Raw genomic sequence first — 13,714 nt, forward strand, 5'->3', positions numbered from 1 at the left:
CTCTGGAAATCTGATATGCACTCATGGAATGCCTCTTGTCCAAGCAAATTACCCCCTTTATGATTACCCCCTTTTTCCCCCCACTTTTTCCACATTTTGTTTATAGACTTATTTTTAAAATTGATTAAATAAATAAAAATTGGCATCAATCCGCAAACAATACCCCATAATGACAAAGTGAAAACAAGTTTTTAGACATTTCTGCAAATGTATTAACATTTAAACACAGAAATACCTCATGTGCATTATGTCTACACACCCTTTGCTATGACACTCAAATTAGCTAAAAAGCAAAAATGTCATCAACAAATCACTCAATAAATTGAGTTCATCTTAATGCAAGGATAATAGTTTATGTAAATATGGAATCAATATATTTTTTTATAGGGTCACTGATTTGCATAGGAATCAATTACACACTGTGAATGAATTAATTAATGAATGATCTTTATTGTCATTGTAACAGGTACAACGACATTTAAATGCATCAAACTATATTACAATTATGTAATGTTTTCAGAGAATACAAGTGGGTCAGATGATGTTTTTAATCCGTTAACATTACAAATATTAATCATATATTTGATTTAAGCACCAACAAGCAAAAATAAAGTGTCATACCAGCTTCCAGTTCAACCATGATAACATAAACGGAGACTGCTGAAAATGTTGACAACTTCTCTTCTCCTTTGTCCTCCATTAATATATTATACTGAGATCAAGCTGTTGTTTAAGCACACACAGGTGTGAGATACTTGTATAAACATGAACATGTAAGATAACGTTTGGCTGAAAGTAAAATCAAACATTAAGTTAAATGAAAAAAGGAAATACTAAAAGATAATAAATGTGAATTTATGACCATTGTTACTGAATTATTCAATCTCAATAAATGTGAATGACTTTCAGGTTTATTTACTCAGAAAAGCCAACATTTTCTTCATGATAGTTAGAATCAAAGCCTGCTATGGTCAGCACCCACAGTTTACAACTATGAGGGTTACATTAATAACCCTTGCGCTTGTAATATGCTTGTCTTACGAGGACATCTTCGGAGTAGTTCCCTTGATGGGTGTGATCGTCTACTCTGTCAGGGTCATTTGACATCCTCTCCATCCCCATGTTGTAGCCAGCCAACGCCGCTGAGAAAAACAAAGAAAGATTTTAGTGATATTGGCTAGTGAATCCAAATGCAGAACATAGTGTTCATTTGTATAAGAAATTGACCATTTATCACCTCACTTGTTCAATTGCTACCAAATGAGCTGACTTGGCGAGTGCTTATGGTACATCTGATTACAGGGAGGTAGGAGATCGCAGGGAGGGAACGGGTGATGACTACATTTAATTCACTTGCAACCAAAAAGCCGCCCAAATTGTGCCGGGGAACAACTAGTCTGCGAGATAAATTCGCTTTGATAGCAGGCCGCAGTAAACATCACGTCTGAGGCTCTCTACCCCCGCCCTAAAAGACTTATCAACCTATCAGAAACCACAAAAGTACACCCGCCTAAAGTTTAATAAAGTTCATGAACAACATCTAATCTCAGGCATGAAGGCAGCAAAAATCATCAGAACACCAGCAATACCAGGTGGCCATGGGGAGAACTGCAGCTCTTTCCAAAAAGCATGTTACCCCAATGAAACCCATGTTTTGAATTGCGATTTTGGCTTACATTATTTCGTAATATTAAATGTAGTCTTCTCCCTATTTTTTTTCATAGCCCACAAGCCACGTAAGAACACAAGCATTTTTTTTTTCTACTGAATTATATTATACATCACAACCATGTGATGATGTTACACATTATGATTGGCTGCAGAGCTGTAAACGGAAGCTGTTACGTTTCTCTAAAGGTTCTGTATGTATACAATAGTGTCGGGTCCAGGTGCGGTGTATGTAAACAATGAGACGGAGATATAATAAAATAAAGACTCTCTTTACTGAGACGTATAGTTCGCAGGTACAAACATAAACTTTCAGACGGAACAACAAAAAGGGGAGCAGTAGGGCTCAGCACGTATGCAATAATAACTTAGGAACTGAGGTCAATAATAAAGTACACGGAAACTAAAGTTTGAGCAAAGGGCTCCAAAGGAGGTACAAGGTTGCAAACCAGCAAACAAAGTCAAGGCTCAATCACGTTCCGGGTAACGGATACGTGAAGTGGTAATACGTACACAGGATACTGAAGCATTCCAAACGGGGTAACACAAGTGATCGACTAACAAGGGAACAGGGAAAAGGGACACACCTAAATAGCCACATACAAACATACAACAGGTGACAGGTATTAGCAATTAGTTCCAATAAAGTCCAGCCACCAGTAGGTGGTGTCGGAGAGTCGGAGACTCCCCTGGTGACAGGAAGCCATCTGGGTTACAGGGGTGGGCTAGTTTGCTGTTTTGCGCTTTAAGTTGCATTTCATGTACGAAAGGCGCTATATAAATAAAGCTTTACTTACTTACGTACTTACTTACTGTTAGCGTTAGGGTTGGTGTTAAGGTTAGGGTTAAGGTTAGGGTTAGGGTTAGGGTTAGGGTTGAGTTCACATTGACATTGTTTGCTAACGTTAGCAACTAGCCCGCTCCTGTAACCCAGTTGGCTTCCGTTTAGGGCTCTGCAGCCAATCATAATGTGTTACGTCATCACGTTTACGGCTTTGCAACCAATCATAATGTGTAACGTCATCACAGCCAATCATACAGTGATACGTCATCAGTAATGGCAGGACCCCGATCAAATTCCGAGAACCGTTAAAATTCTGTACCTACACCGGTTATAATAAGCTGTATCTAGTTTAGTATATATATATATATATGTACTAAATGTAATAATGTTACAGTGCAGCTTGTTTTGGTCAGAAATCTTGGTGTAATTCTAGACAAGAATGAGAGGTTTCATGTCCAAGCAAGACCTTGAAAAACTCATCCATGCATTTGTTTCGAGTAGACTTGATTATTGTAATGGTCTAATAACAGGCCTATCTAAAGGAGCTGTTCGTAAATTGCAGCTCATCCAAAATGCCGCTGCTAGGGTCCTAACAAAAACACATTTGAACACATTACACCAATCCTGAGATCCCTGCACTGGCTACCAGTCTCTCAGAGAATTGAATTCAAAATCCTCCTAATTACATACAAATCACAAAATGGTCTTGGACCAAAATACATATCAGATCTCCTCCCACCCTATATTCCCGCAAGGTCCCTAAGGTCAGCTAATCATTCCAAGAGTAAAAAGAAAACACGCTGCAGCAACTTTCAGTCACGCTGCTGCATGCTCCTGGAACAAACTCCCTGAAGAAATCAAATCAGGCCCAAACCCTTAAAATATGTAAATCTAAGCTAAAAAACCTTCATGTTTTGCAGCAGTTATGATTAAACACAAACACTTCTATCAATGTCTTTTTTCCATTAACTATTGTCTTATTACATGTTTTATCTATTTACTTCTTATATTTGCATGTATTCATTGTAATTTTTATTTTCTTACTATGCTGCTCTTGCTGTATTTTTAAATAATGTATGTAAAGCACTTTGAATTTGAATGTTATATGAAATGTGCTATACAAATAAACTTGCCTTGCCTTGCCTTGCCTTGCCTGGTGTTTCCAGTGACGTTCCACTTAACAGCCACAGTATCATCTGAATCAAACTATATTAAAAAGGCCCAGGCAATCGATAGATACCTCTCATCTTTTGACGACTGTTCCATTTAGGGAATTTCCTTTGTGCCTCTTTCTGGAACCAAACAAGAATGTCAGAGGCTTGGTTGAGATGCTCATCACCGGCCCATCCATTGGGAACCCCCTTGGGATTTGGGTGTGCGTTCTTGTCAACCTGTGAACATTATGAAAAACAATGGCTGGGGTGACCGTTTGCTACTTGACCTGACATCCTGCATAGACTGTAGCTGCAGCTGCATTACCTGTATAATGTATTCATCTGCCGTATGTATTCTAGTTACTACTATTGTTACTTACAGTCATTTACCCCCCCACCCCTTGTTGCATGTATCTGTTGGTTTTAATGGTTTATGTTTTATTTGTAGGTATAACTTTTGCACTCAAATGATCCCTTTCCCCCTGACACGAAAAAGATCTATTGAATCAAATGGAATTGAAACCTCACCTAACGTCATCTCTTACTCCCTTACTAACACAACCCTGACCAACGCACTCATGTCTGAGTACCTACTGTACCGATAGTGGCCTGTAGGGGCGCTATACCAGCTACTGCAGGTTGAATGTACAACGTGACCAATAAAGCTCAGTTTTGTGAATGGCGACCAAGTGTGTGTGTGCACATTGATACATGGTACCAGGAGTGGGGTGACACTAGCCTACAAAGATGAATAACATTCGGTCGCCGGACGAGTTGAAGTTAAGTGGAAATGTCCACGAGAACTGGAAAGCTTTCAAGCAAAGTTTTGAGCTGTACGTGTTGGCAATCGGTCTGGAAGAGGCGAAACATGAACGTCGAAGGGTAGCACTGCTTCTCACAGTGGCAGGCAGAGCCGCGAGGGACGTTTTCAACACGTTTCGGTTTCCTGAGGGCGATGACCAAAAGTATGCAGCAGTGCTAGCAAAGTTTGAGGAATATTGCACACCTAGGAAAAATGAGACGTACGAACGGTATGTTTTTCGCAACGGAGTACAGGCCGAGTCAGAATCCATTGAACAGTTTGTCACGGACTTGCGTCTGAAAAGCCAGTCGTGCAACTTTGGCACATTGTGTGACTCGCTAATAAGGGATCAGGTCGTCATCGGCGTTGTCGACAAGAAGGTGAGAATGCAACTGCTCAGAGAATCCGATTTGAGCCTGGAGAAGGCAGTACAAATCTGCCAGGCGTCAGAGAGCGCCAAGATGCAGCTCAAGTCATTCGAGCCCGAACCAGCATCGGTGGACGCGGTGCATGAGAGGGCCGCTAGCAAGTGGAACAGCAAAGGAAAGTCCCGCGCGCCCAGGCCCACAAAGGACACAGACTGTGACAGATGCGGGGGCAGACATGCAGCGAATAACTGCCCGGCTTACGGTGTGGACTGTCGCAAATGCGGTAGGAAGAATCACTACGCCCGATGCTGCCTGTCAAAGAAAGTACAGGTGGTGCAACAAGGCAGCGACACGACCGACACAGACGAGGATGACGAGAAGTGGTTCGTGGGAACTGTGGAGAACGAGGACAATAAGGAGGAGTGGATAGCCAATCTGGAAATCAATGGAACGACAATTCCTCTGAAATTGGACACGGGGGCTCAGGTGAACATACTGACGATGAAAGACTTTAATAAACTGTACAAGAAGCCAAAAGTGCATGTGAAAAAGATAAATCTGAGAACGTACAATGATGAACCGATTCCTACAAAAGGGGTATGTAGGGTCACACTGTCAAGGAAAGGGCACTCTGTTAATGCTATGTTTGTGTTGGTTGAGGGTGATAGACAGCCCATATTAGGTCTGAAATCCTGTGAGAGATTGGGCCTCATCAAAAGAGTGCATGTAATTGACAGGTCTGTAGTGACACCTAGTGGTGCAGCTGAGAAACAGCATGAGACTGTAGCAGACACAGAAAAAATAAGGAAGCAATATAGAGACGTATTCGGTGGTATAGGATGCCTACCTGGGCAGTACAGAATCCAGTTAAAAGCAAATGCGGAACCTGTCATCCACCCGGCAAGGAAGGTGCCGGTGACCCTTAAAGCTAGGCTGAAAGCAGAACTACAAGCCCTTATAGAGAAGGGCATAGTGAGGAAAGTAGAGGAACCGACTGAGTGGGTCAGTTCTCTGGTGATAGTTGAGAAAAAGAATGGTGACTTGAGGCTCTGTATAGACCCAAAAGACCTGAATAAGTGGATCAAAAGAGAACACTACAAACTACCAACTAACTCAGACATAACTAATGCTATGGCAGGCGCGCGTTTCTTTTCTAAGTTAGACGCATCATCAGGGTTCTATCAGATCGTTCTAGACGAAGACAGCTCCAAACTGTGTACCTTTAACACACCATTTGGAAGGCATTGCTTTCTCCGCTTACCGTTTGGGATATGCTCAGCTCCAGAGGTGTTCCACAAAACAGTGCAGCAGCTGTTTGATGGTATGGAGGGTGTGGGTGTGTTTATTGACGACATAGTGGTCTGGGGCACAACAAAAGAAGAACACGACGAGAGGCTACGCGGGGTGCTAGAACAAGCACGTAAAGCAGGGCTTAAACTGAACAAGTCGAAATGTGAGTTTGGGGTGACAGAGGTTACTTACCTAGGTGACAAGTTGTCCGAGGAAGGGATACAGCCTGATCCAGAGAAAATAAGGGCAATAGTAGAGATGCCAGCGCCAAAAGATAAAACAGACCTGCAAAGAGCATTAGGGTTAGTCAACTACATGGGGAAGTTCATACCAAATCTGTCTGCAAGCTCAAAGGCCCTCCGTAGTCTACTGGAAAAGCAAAACGAATGGCAGTGGGAACACGAACATGCAAATGAGTGGGAGGTGTTAAAGGCCAACCTGATCAGAGAGCCGGTGTTAAAGTACTATGATGTTGACAAACCGGTCAAAGTCTCTACTGATGCATCCAAAGAGGGTCTCGGAGCGGTGCTGCTCCAACGACACGGCACAGAATGGTTTCCCGTCGCTTACGCATCCCGAACGATGTCATCTGCAGAGCGCAACTATGCGCAAATTGAGAAAGAGACATTAGGCGCGGTTTTCGGATGTGAAAAGTTCCATGAATATATCTACGGCAGGGAAATAATACTAGAGACTGATCACAAGCCGCTTATTGCCATTTCCAGAAAGCCACTTGGAGATGCACCGCCACGCATCCAGCGTCTCATGTTACGGCTACAGAAGTACCACATGACGCTCGAGTTCACTCCAGGAAAGTACTTAATAGTGGCAGACGCTCTCAGCAGAGCGAGTTTGAGTGACACGGGCCCGAGCAGCACCGAGCAGGAGGTGCAAATCCATGTGGACTGTGTGAAGGCCCAGCTGCCTGCATCAAATGAGAAATGGGCCCAGTTCGCGCAGGAAACAGCAAGCGACAGAGAGTTGCAGGAGGTCATAGCGGCCATCCTCTCACCAGGAGATGAGGCCAGGATACTGCCAAGTCCGTATCGTCACACTAGAGATGAACTGACAGTGATCGACGGGGTACTCCTTAAAGGTAACAAAATAGTAGTTCCCGGCTCCATGAGACCAGAGATGGCTAAGTTAGCACATGAGGGCCATTTGGGAATAGAGAAAAGCAAGAGGCGGGCTCGTGAGGTACTGTTTTGGCCATACATGAACAGAGATATTGAGACTGTAGTACAGCGATGTGGGATTTGCCAACAGCATAGATATATGCAGCCTAGAGAGCCGCTTCTGCCTCATAGCAAACCAACCGAGCCATGGGAAAAAGTAGGTGCAGACTTATTTCAGCTGAAAGGGAGAGACTATTTAATCATAGTGGACTACCATTCAAACTATCCAGAGTATGCGCTGTTGTCTGATACCACAGCAAAGCAAGTGATCGCTCATTCTAAGTCTATTTTCGCAAGGCACGGTATTCCAGTGACTTTAGTAAGTGATAATGGGCCGCAGTTTAGCTGCCAGGAGTTCGCAGAGTTCGGAAAACAGTATGGATTCAAGCATGTAACCTCAAGCCCACTGTACCCGCAGTCAAATGGTCTAGCGGAAAAGGGAGTGCAAATCGTGAAACGACTGCTAAGGAAAGCAGCGGAAGCGGGTGAGGACCCGTACCTGGCAGTCCTCAACTACAGAGCATCACCGCTGGAAGGTGGCCGCTCACCAGCAGAGTTGCTGATGAACAGGAGGCTCAAGACAAAGCTGCCGTCAGCAGAGCACCTGCTCCAGCGCGCTGACCACCGCACGCAGAGAGAGCACCGGGCCACACAGAGAGAGGACCGGTCCAAACGTGCCTATGACAAAAGAGCACGGCCCTTGGGACCTCTTGAACGAGAGGACCTAGTGAGAGTCAGATGCGAAGGAAGATGGGGACCGGTCGCACAGGTCCTTAAAGAGACTGCTCCAAGATCATACGAGGTACTTACCGAGAATGGCAATACAATCCGCAGGAACCGGAGACACCTGTTGAAGATTCCACGCCCAGAACCACAGCCTGCAGAGAATGGCAATGACAGGGAGACTCCGGGAGAGCAAATAGAAGGGGGGCATACTCAATCAGACACGGACAGCCCTCCTGTCGAGTCACCCTCCCCTGGGGTGGAGCGGGTTCAAAGGCCGAGTAGGTCCATTGTCAAACCTAGGAGACTTGTAGAGGAGTGCTAATAACACGCACAGAAAGGGTGGGTTTATTATTTTTATTTAATTTTTTATTGCGGACTTGGAGTTCTGTTCTCAGGGTCATTACTGTTTGTTCTGGACTCAGGTTATTTGTGAATTGATGCTGTATGGTTCCATTACAGTTTGTTTTCATTGAAAAAAAAAGGAAAGAGTTAAGAGAAGTGTAATAATTGTACTGTTTAGAGTACCGTTACATTGTTTATTTGTACAAGCTGGAGAGTACATCTTGAGAATTCTAGTACGTATGCTAAGCTATAGATATAGACTTGTAATATCTGTGAACTGTTATTCTCTGAGATCAACTTCATCTTAATCCTTAGAAAAAGGGAGATGTACCGATAGTGGCCTGTAGGGGCGCTATACCAGCTACTGCAGGTTGAATGTACAACGTGACCAATAAAGCTCAGTTTTGTGAATGGCGACCAAGTGTGTGTGTGCACATTGATACACCTACCTGCATAAGCCCGAAGGCGTTTCCATTGTCCCCCCAGCCGTTTATCAAAGCCTGTCCACCACTGGACTCTCTGGAGATGATGGCAGCGATGAGAGATGGCTCCTGTCCATATCGTCGTGCCACATTTGAGATCTTGGTCTTGTATTGGTTTATGGAACTGAGGTCGTTCGCTGCTTCGCTCTCGCCTTTATGATGCATCCAATAGAAAATTATTAATGTTAGAAGCCTTTATTTCTATGAAATTGGTATTTTTTTTTTTTTTTTAAATGTCATTATGTATAATGTTATTTTAAATGAAGAATGATGACAATAATGTTACAAAATATTAAATACAAAACGTTTTTAAAATGGGAAAAAGGCAAGGCTAATAACGCTGCGTCGTCACTGCTGATAGCTGACGTCTATAAAGTTCCCTATACAGAAGGAAATGTGATTCATTGTTAGCATTAGTTTAAAAATACAGAAAGAGTGGGATGGCCCTACTCCTTAAAAAACAACAACAAAAAGAAATAAACGCGGTGTTCCAAAATGCGTTCTTGCGCTCTAGCTAGAGCATATCCGTACTTGGTATCTGATCTATACAAGGCGCAAGAAGGCATTGGAGAACACAGCCATTGACTTCAACCAAACACCAACATTAGTTCATCTGTACAACATCAATCTGCCAAAACAGAAAAGGAATAAGAGTAGTATATGTACTCTACAGGACTTTTAACATCATAATATTATGGCATGATATCTTAACTGCTGCTGCACTATTCTTTGTGAATCATCAACCACCAACCTCAGATCTAAATACGTTTGTTTGATAAAGTTGCATAAAGCTCACCCATGTTGGAGATTACGTCTTGAAGTTCTTGCAACAGCAGGTTCCACAAATGAATAGCCTCATAGGGTGTAACAGTAAGCCTATTTATACCTTGTTTTTATTTCCTTTCACTTTCATTATTACCCACACCCACTGCAGGGGAGGGACTGCAGGGCAGCTGATTTAGAGGAAATCATAGCTTGGTCGAGAAACATGACGTTCAAGTACTTTTTCTTTTCTTTTTTTAAATTATACATTAGGCCCTATAAATCTGTTCCATGTGTTATCTGAGCGGCAGGGTTGGACTACTAGACCATTACAGAACAACCATGGCATCATTTAGCGGTTTGCTCCACTTGTAGAACGTTTTAATACACTATTTGCTTTGTTCATTCCTGACTGATATTTGAAATAAATTAACGAAATAAATACTACTTTTTGTAAAATGTTCTTCATGTGCTATACACAAATACATAGTTGATTATATCTAAACCACTTTTTAATGATTGTGTAACGACCATTGATTCTTATGTAAAATACTGATTGATTGACATATTTTTAATTCATATTTCATTTACTCATTTTACTTCATTCTTATGGAGCCAAACGTGCCGGAAAACAATAAATTGATTTGTGAAAGTTAACAATAAATTGAACTATCTCATAAGGAGTCTCAGGTATGCTCTGGCCAGTGTAACTTTCTATAGGTGATCCACTAGTACTGCCTGGATGCACATCACTTCCTGTCCAAAGTACAACAATAGGAGCTTCATGTATTACCTTTATTTTGTGCACAAGAGCACATTGTTGTGCATGAAGGATACTTGTTGGAAGATTATTTTGAACAGGATGACATTGCCGTCTTAAACTTAGTTTATTTTGAAACTGACAAATATATATTTTTATCGCCACATCGCCGCGGGCAGCTGACAGCTGTAGTTCAGACCCAGGCTGAGGGTAGTTAGGGTAGTTAGTTAGGGTAGTTAGGGTAGTTCAGACCCAGGCTGTTACTGGCGGACATGCAGGAGTCTCTGGAGTCCCTGGTGAATGTTCTAGAATCCTACAGGGGAAGGGATAAAGTCGTAAGTAGTCAATGTGCATGCACGTGAAACATCTACTTCTTCAATAGGCTAAATCACATAATCAAATAATCTGAAATGACGTGACCTTTAGTCGAGTAGCCTCGTTTGAACTGAGTATATAATAACTTTGTGTTTATTATTGTATTTTTTTTTTTTACTTCAAAACATGACAATGAGTCTGTGTGTGCATAATGCATTAACTATAGTATAACTATGTGCATAATGCATTAACTATAGTATAACTATGTGTGCATAATGCATTAACTATAGTATAACTATGTGTGCATAATGCATTAACTATAGTATAACTATGTGCATAATGCATTAACTATAGTACAACTATGTGTGCATAATGCATTAACTATAGTATAACTATGTGTGGATAATGCATTACCTATAGTATAACTATGTGCATAATGCATTAACTATAGTATAACTATGTGTGCATCATGCATTACCTATAGTATAACTATGTGCATAATGCATTAACTATAGTATAACTATGTGTGCATAATGCATTAACTATAGTATAACTATGTGTGCATAATGCATTACCTATAGTATAACTATGTGTGCATAATGCATTAACTATAGTATAACTATGTGTGGATAATGCATTAACTATAGTATAACTATGTGAGCATAATGCATTAACTATAGTATAACTATGTGTGCATAATGCATTAACTATAGTATAACTATGTGTGCATAATGCATTAACTATAGTATAACTATGTGTGCATAATGCATTAACTATAGTATAACTATGTGCATAATGCATTAACTATAGTATAACTATGTGTGCATAATGCATTAACTATAGTATAACTATGTGCATAATGCATTAACTATAGTATAACTATGTGCATAATGCATTAACTATAGTATAACTATGTGTGCATAATGCATTAACTATAGTATAACTATGTGTGGATAATGCATTAACTATAGTATAACTATGTGTGCATAATGCATTAACTATAGTATAACTATGTGTGGATAATGCATTAACTATAGTATAACTATGTGTGGATAATGCATTAACTATAGTATAACTATGTGTGCATAATGCATTACCTATAGTATAACTATGTGCATAATGCATTAACTATAGTATAACTATGTGTGCATAATGCATTAACTATAGTATAACTATGTGTGGATAATGCATTACCTATAGTATAACTATGTGCATAATGCATTAACTATAGTATAACTATGTGTGCATAATGCATTACCTATAGTATAACTATGTGCATAATGCATTAACTATAGTATAACTATGTGCATAATGCATTAACTATAGTATAACTATGTGTGCATAATGCATTAACTATAGTATAACTATGTGTGCATAATGCATTACCTATAGTATAACTATGTGCATAATGCATTAACTATAGTATAACTATGTGTGCATAATGCATTAACTATAGTATAACTAGGTGTGCATAATGCATCAACTATAGTATAACTATGTGTACATAATGCATTAACTATAGTATAACTATGTGTGCATAATGCATTAACTATAGTATAACTGTGCATAATGCATTAACTATAGTACAACTATGTGCATAATGCATTAACTATAGTATAACTATGTGCATAATGCATTAACTATAGTATAACTATGTGTGCATAATGCATTAACTATAGTACAACTATGTGTGCATAATGCATTAACTATAGTATAACTATGTGCATAATGCATTAACTATAGTATAATTATGTGTGCATAATGCATTAACTATAGTATAACTATGTGTGCATAATGCATTAACTATAGTATAACTATGTGTGCATAATGAATTAACTATAGTATAACTATGTGCATAATGCATTAACTATAGTATAACTATGTGTGCATAATGCATTAACTATAGTATAACTATGTGAGCATAATGCATTAACTATAGTATAACTATGTGTGGATAATGCATTAACTATAGTATAACTATGTGAGCATAATGCATTAACTATAGTATAACTATGTGTGCATAATGCATTACCTATAGTATAACTATGAGCATAATGCATGATGTCCATGTGTGGGTCTGGGGTCTGGGGTAGATCAGGACGCTCTGCTACGGGTCCCAGCTGGTCGGGGGGGTCCTGTCTCAGAAGACAGACCGGTCGGCCCAGCTGAGTCAGAGCCTCCTGCTGTTCTCAGCTCAGCTCAGCCACTGCAGGACGGTGCTTCGTCTCTTCGATGACCTCTCTATGCTGGCCTACTCCCACAGCTACGGCCTGGGTGCTGGGGTACGACACCACACGTCCACTATGATCTCATCCTGGTTTAAATCATGTTCATTGTTCTGTTCTGTTCTGCATCTCTCAAAATGAATCTAAAAACAACAACAACAACAACAACAACAACATCAAGTTCTATCAGTGCCAAGTGTCAACACAGTTGTTTTTAGTGTAGTTGTATTGAAACTAGAGTCTTCTGTCCTGCCTATAGACTTTAGTCTATTAGTTAGTAGTAGTTAGTTGTAGTTAGTAGTAGTTAGTTGTAACACTTGTTCAGTCCTGCCTATAGACGTTAGTCTATTAGTTAGTAGTAGTTAGTTGTAACACTCGTTCAGTCCTGCCTATATACGTTAGTCTATTAGTTAGTAGTAGTTAGTATTAGTTAGTAGTAGTTAGTATTAGTTAGTTGTAGTTAGTAGTCGTTAGTTGTAGTTAGTATTAGTTAGTAGCAGTTAGTAGTAGTTAGTTGTAGTTAGTAGTAGTTAGTATTAGTTAGTTGTAGTTAGTAGTCGTTAGTTGTAGTTAGTATTAGTTAGTAGCAGTTAGTAGTAGTTAGTTGTAGTTAGTAGTAGTCAGTAGTAGTTAGTTGTAGTTAGTAGTAGTTAGTTGTAGTTAGTTGTAGTTAGTAGTAGTTAGTAGTAGTTAGTTGTAGTTAGTAGTAGTTAGTAGTAGTTAGTAGTAGTTAGTTGTAGTTAGTAGTAGTTAGTAGTAGTTAGTAGTAGTTAGTTGTAGTTAGTAGTAGTTAGTTGTAGTTAGTAGTAGTTAGTTGTAGTTAGTTGTAGTTAGTAGTAGTTAGTTGTAGTTAGTTGTAGT

General features: G+C 40.2%; 2 protein-coding genes across 4 annotated transcripts in view; one reads left to right on the forward strand and one right to left on the reverse strand.

The window, feature by feature from the left end:
• Window positions 1-471: 471 nt before the first annotated feature.
• LOC308152287 (lysozyme G-like) lies at window positions 472-9,716 on the reverse strand. Its single transcript, XM_080525221.1, has 4 exons — window positions 9,588-9,716; window positions 8,759-8,943; window positions 3,693-3,843; window positions 472-1,142 (listed from the first exon to the last, which is right to left on the reverse strand). The coding sequence occupies exons 1-4, from the start codon at window positions 9,589-9,591 to the stop codon at window positions 1,006-1,008; spliced, it is 477 nt and encodes a 158-aa protein (XP_080381347.1). The 5' UTR covers window positions 9,592-9,716; the 3' UTR covers window positions 472-1,005.
• A 650-nt stretch (window positions 9,717-10,366) lies between these two features.
• pex11g (peroxisomal biogenesis factor 11 gamma) overlaps window positions 10,367-13,714 on the forward strand; it is a 7,275-nt gene continuing 3,927 nt past the window's right edge. For 2 of the 3 annotated variants that reach the window (XM_080526382.1, XM_080526383.1), the window contains exons 1-2: window positions 10,367-10,648; window positions 12,722-12,910. In XM_080526382.1, coding sequence (XP_080382508.1) covers window positions 10,586-10,648; window positions 12,722-12,910 — 252 coding nt within the window. In that variant the 5' untranslated portion in view covers window positions 10,367-10,585. The remainder of the gene's footprint in view (window positions 10,649-12,721; window positions 12,911-13,714) is intronic. The other variant, XM_080526384.1, reaches the window with a different exon arrangement.

The sequence above is a fragment of the Nansenia antarctica genome (assembly GCF_963989245.1).
Source record: "Nansenia antarctica genome assembly, chromosome: 3".
In the NCBI taxonomy this organism is placed as follows: domain Eukaryota; kingdom Metazoa; phylum Chordata; class Actinopteri; order Argentiniformes; family Microstomatidae; genus Nansenia; species Nansenia antarctica.

Excerpts from the sequence above, each read along its gene's own strand:
- LOC308152287 (XM_080525221.1), bottom strand. Across the intron at positions 3,844-8,758 it reads ACGCCTTCGGGCTTATGCAG|GTTGACAAGAACGCACACCC; the intron begins GTAGGTGTATCA and ends TAATGTTCACAG. Across the intron at positions 1,143-3,692 it reads CAGTCGTCAAAAGATGAGAG|CGGCGTTGGCTGGCTACAAC; the intron begins GTATCTATCGAT and ends TGTTTTTCTCAG.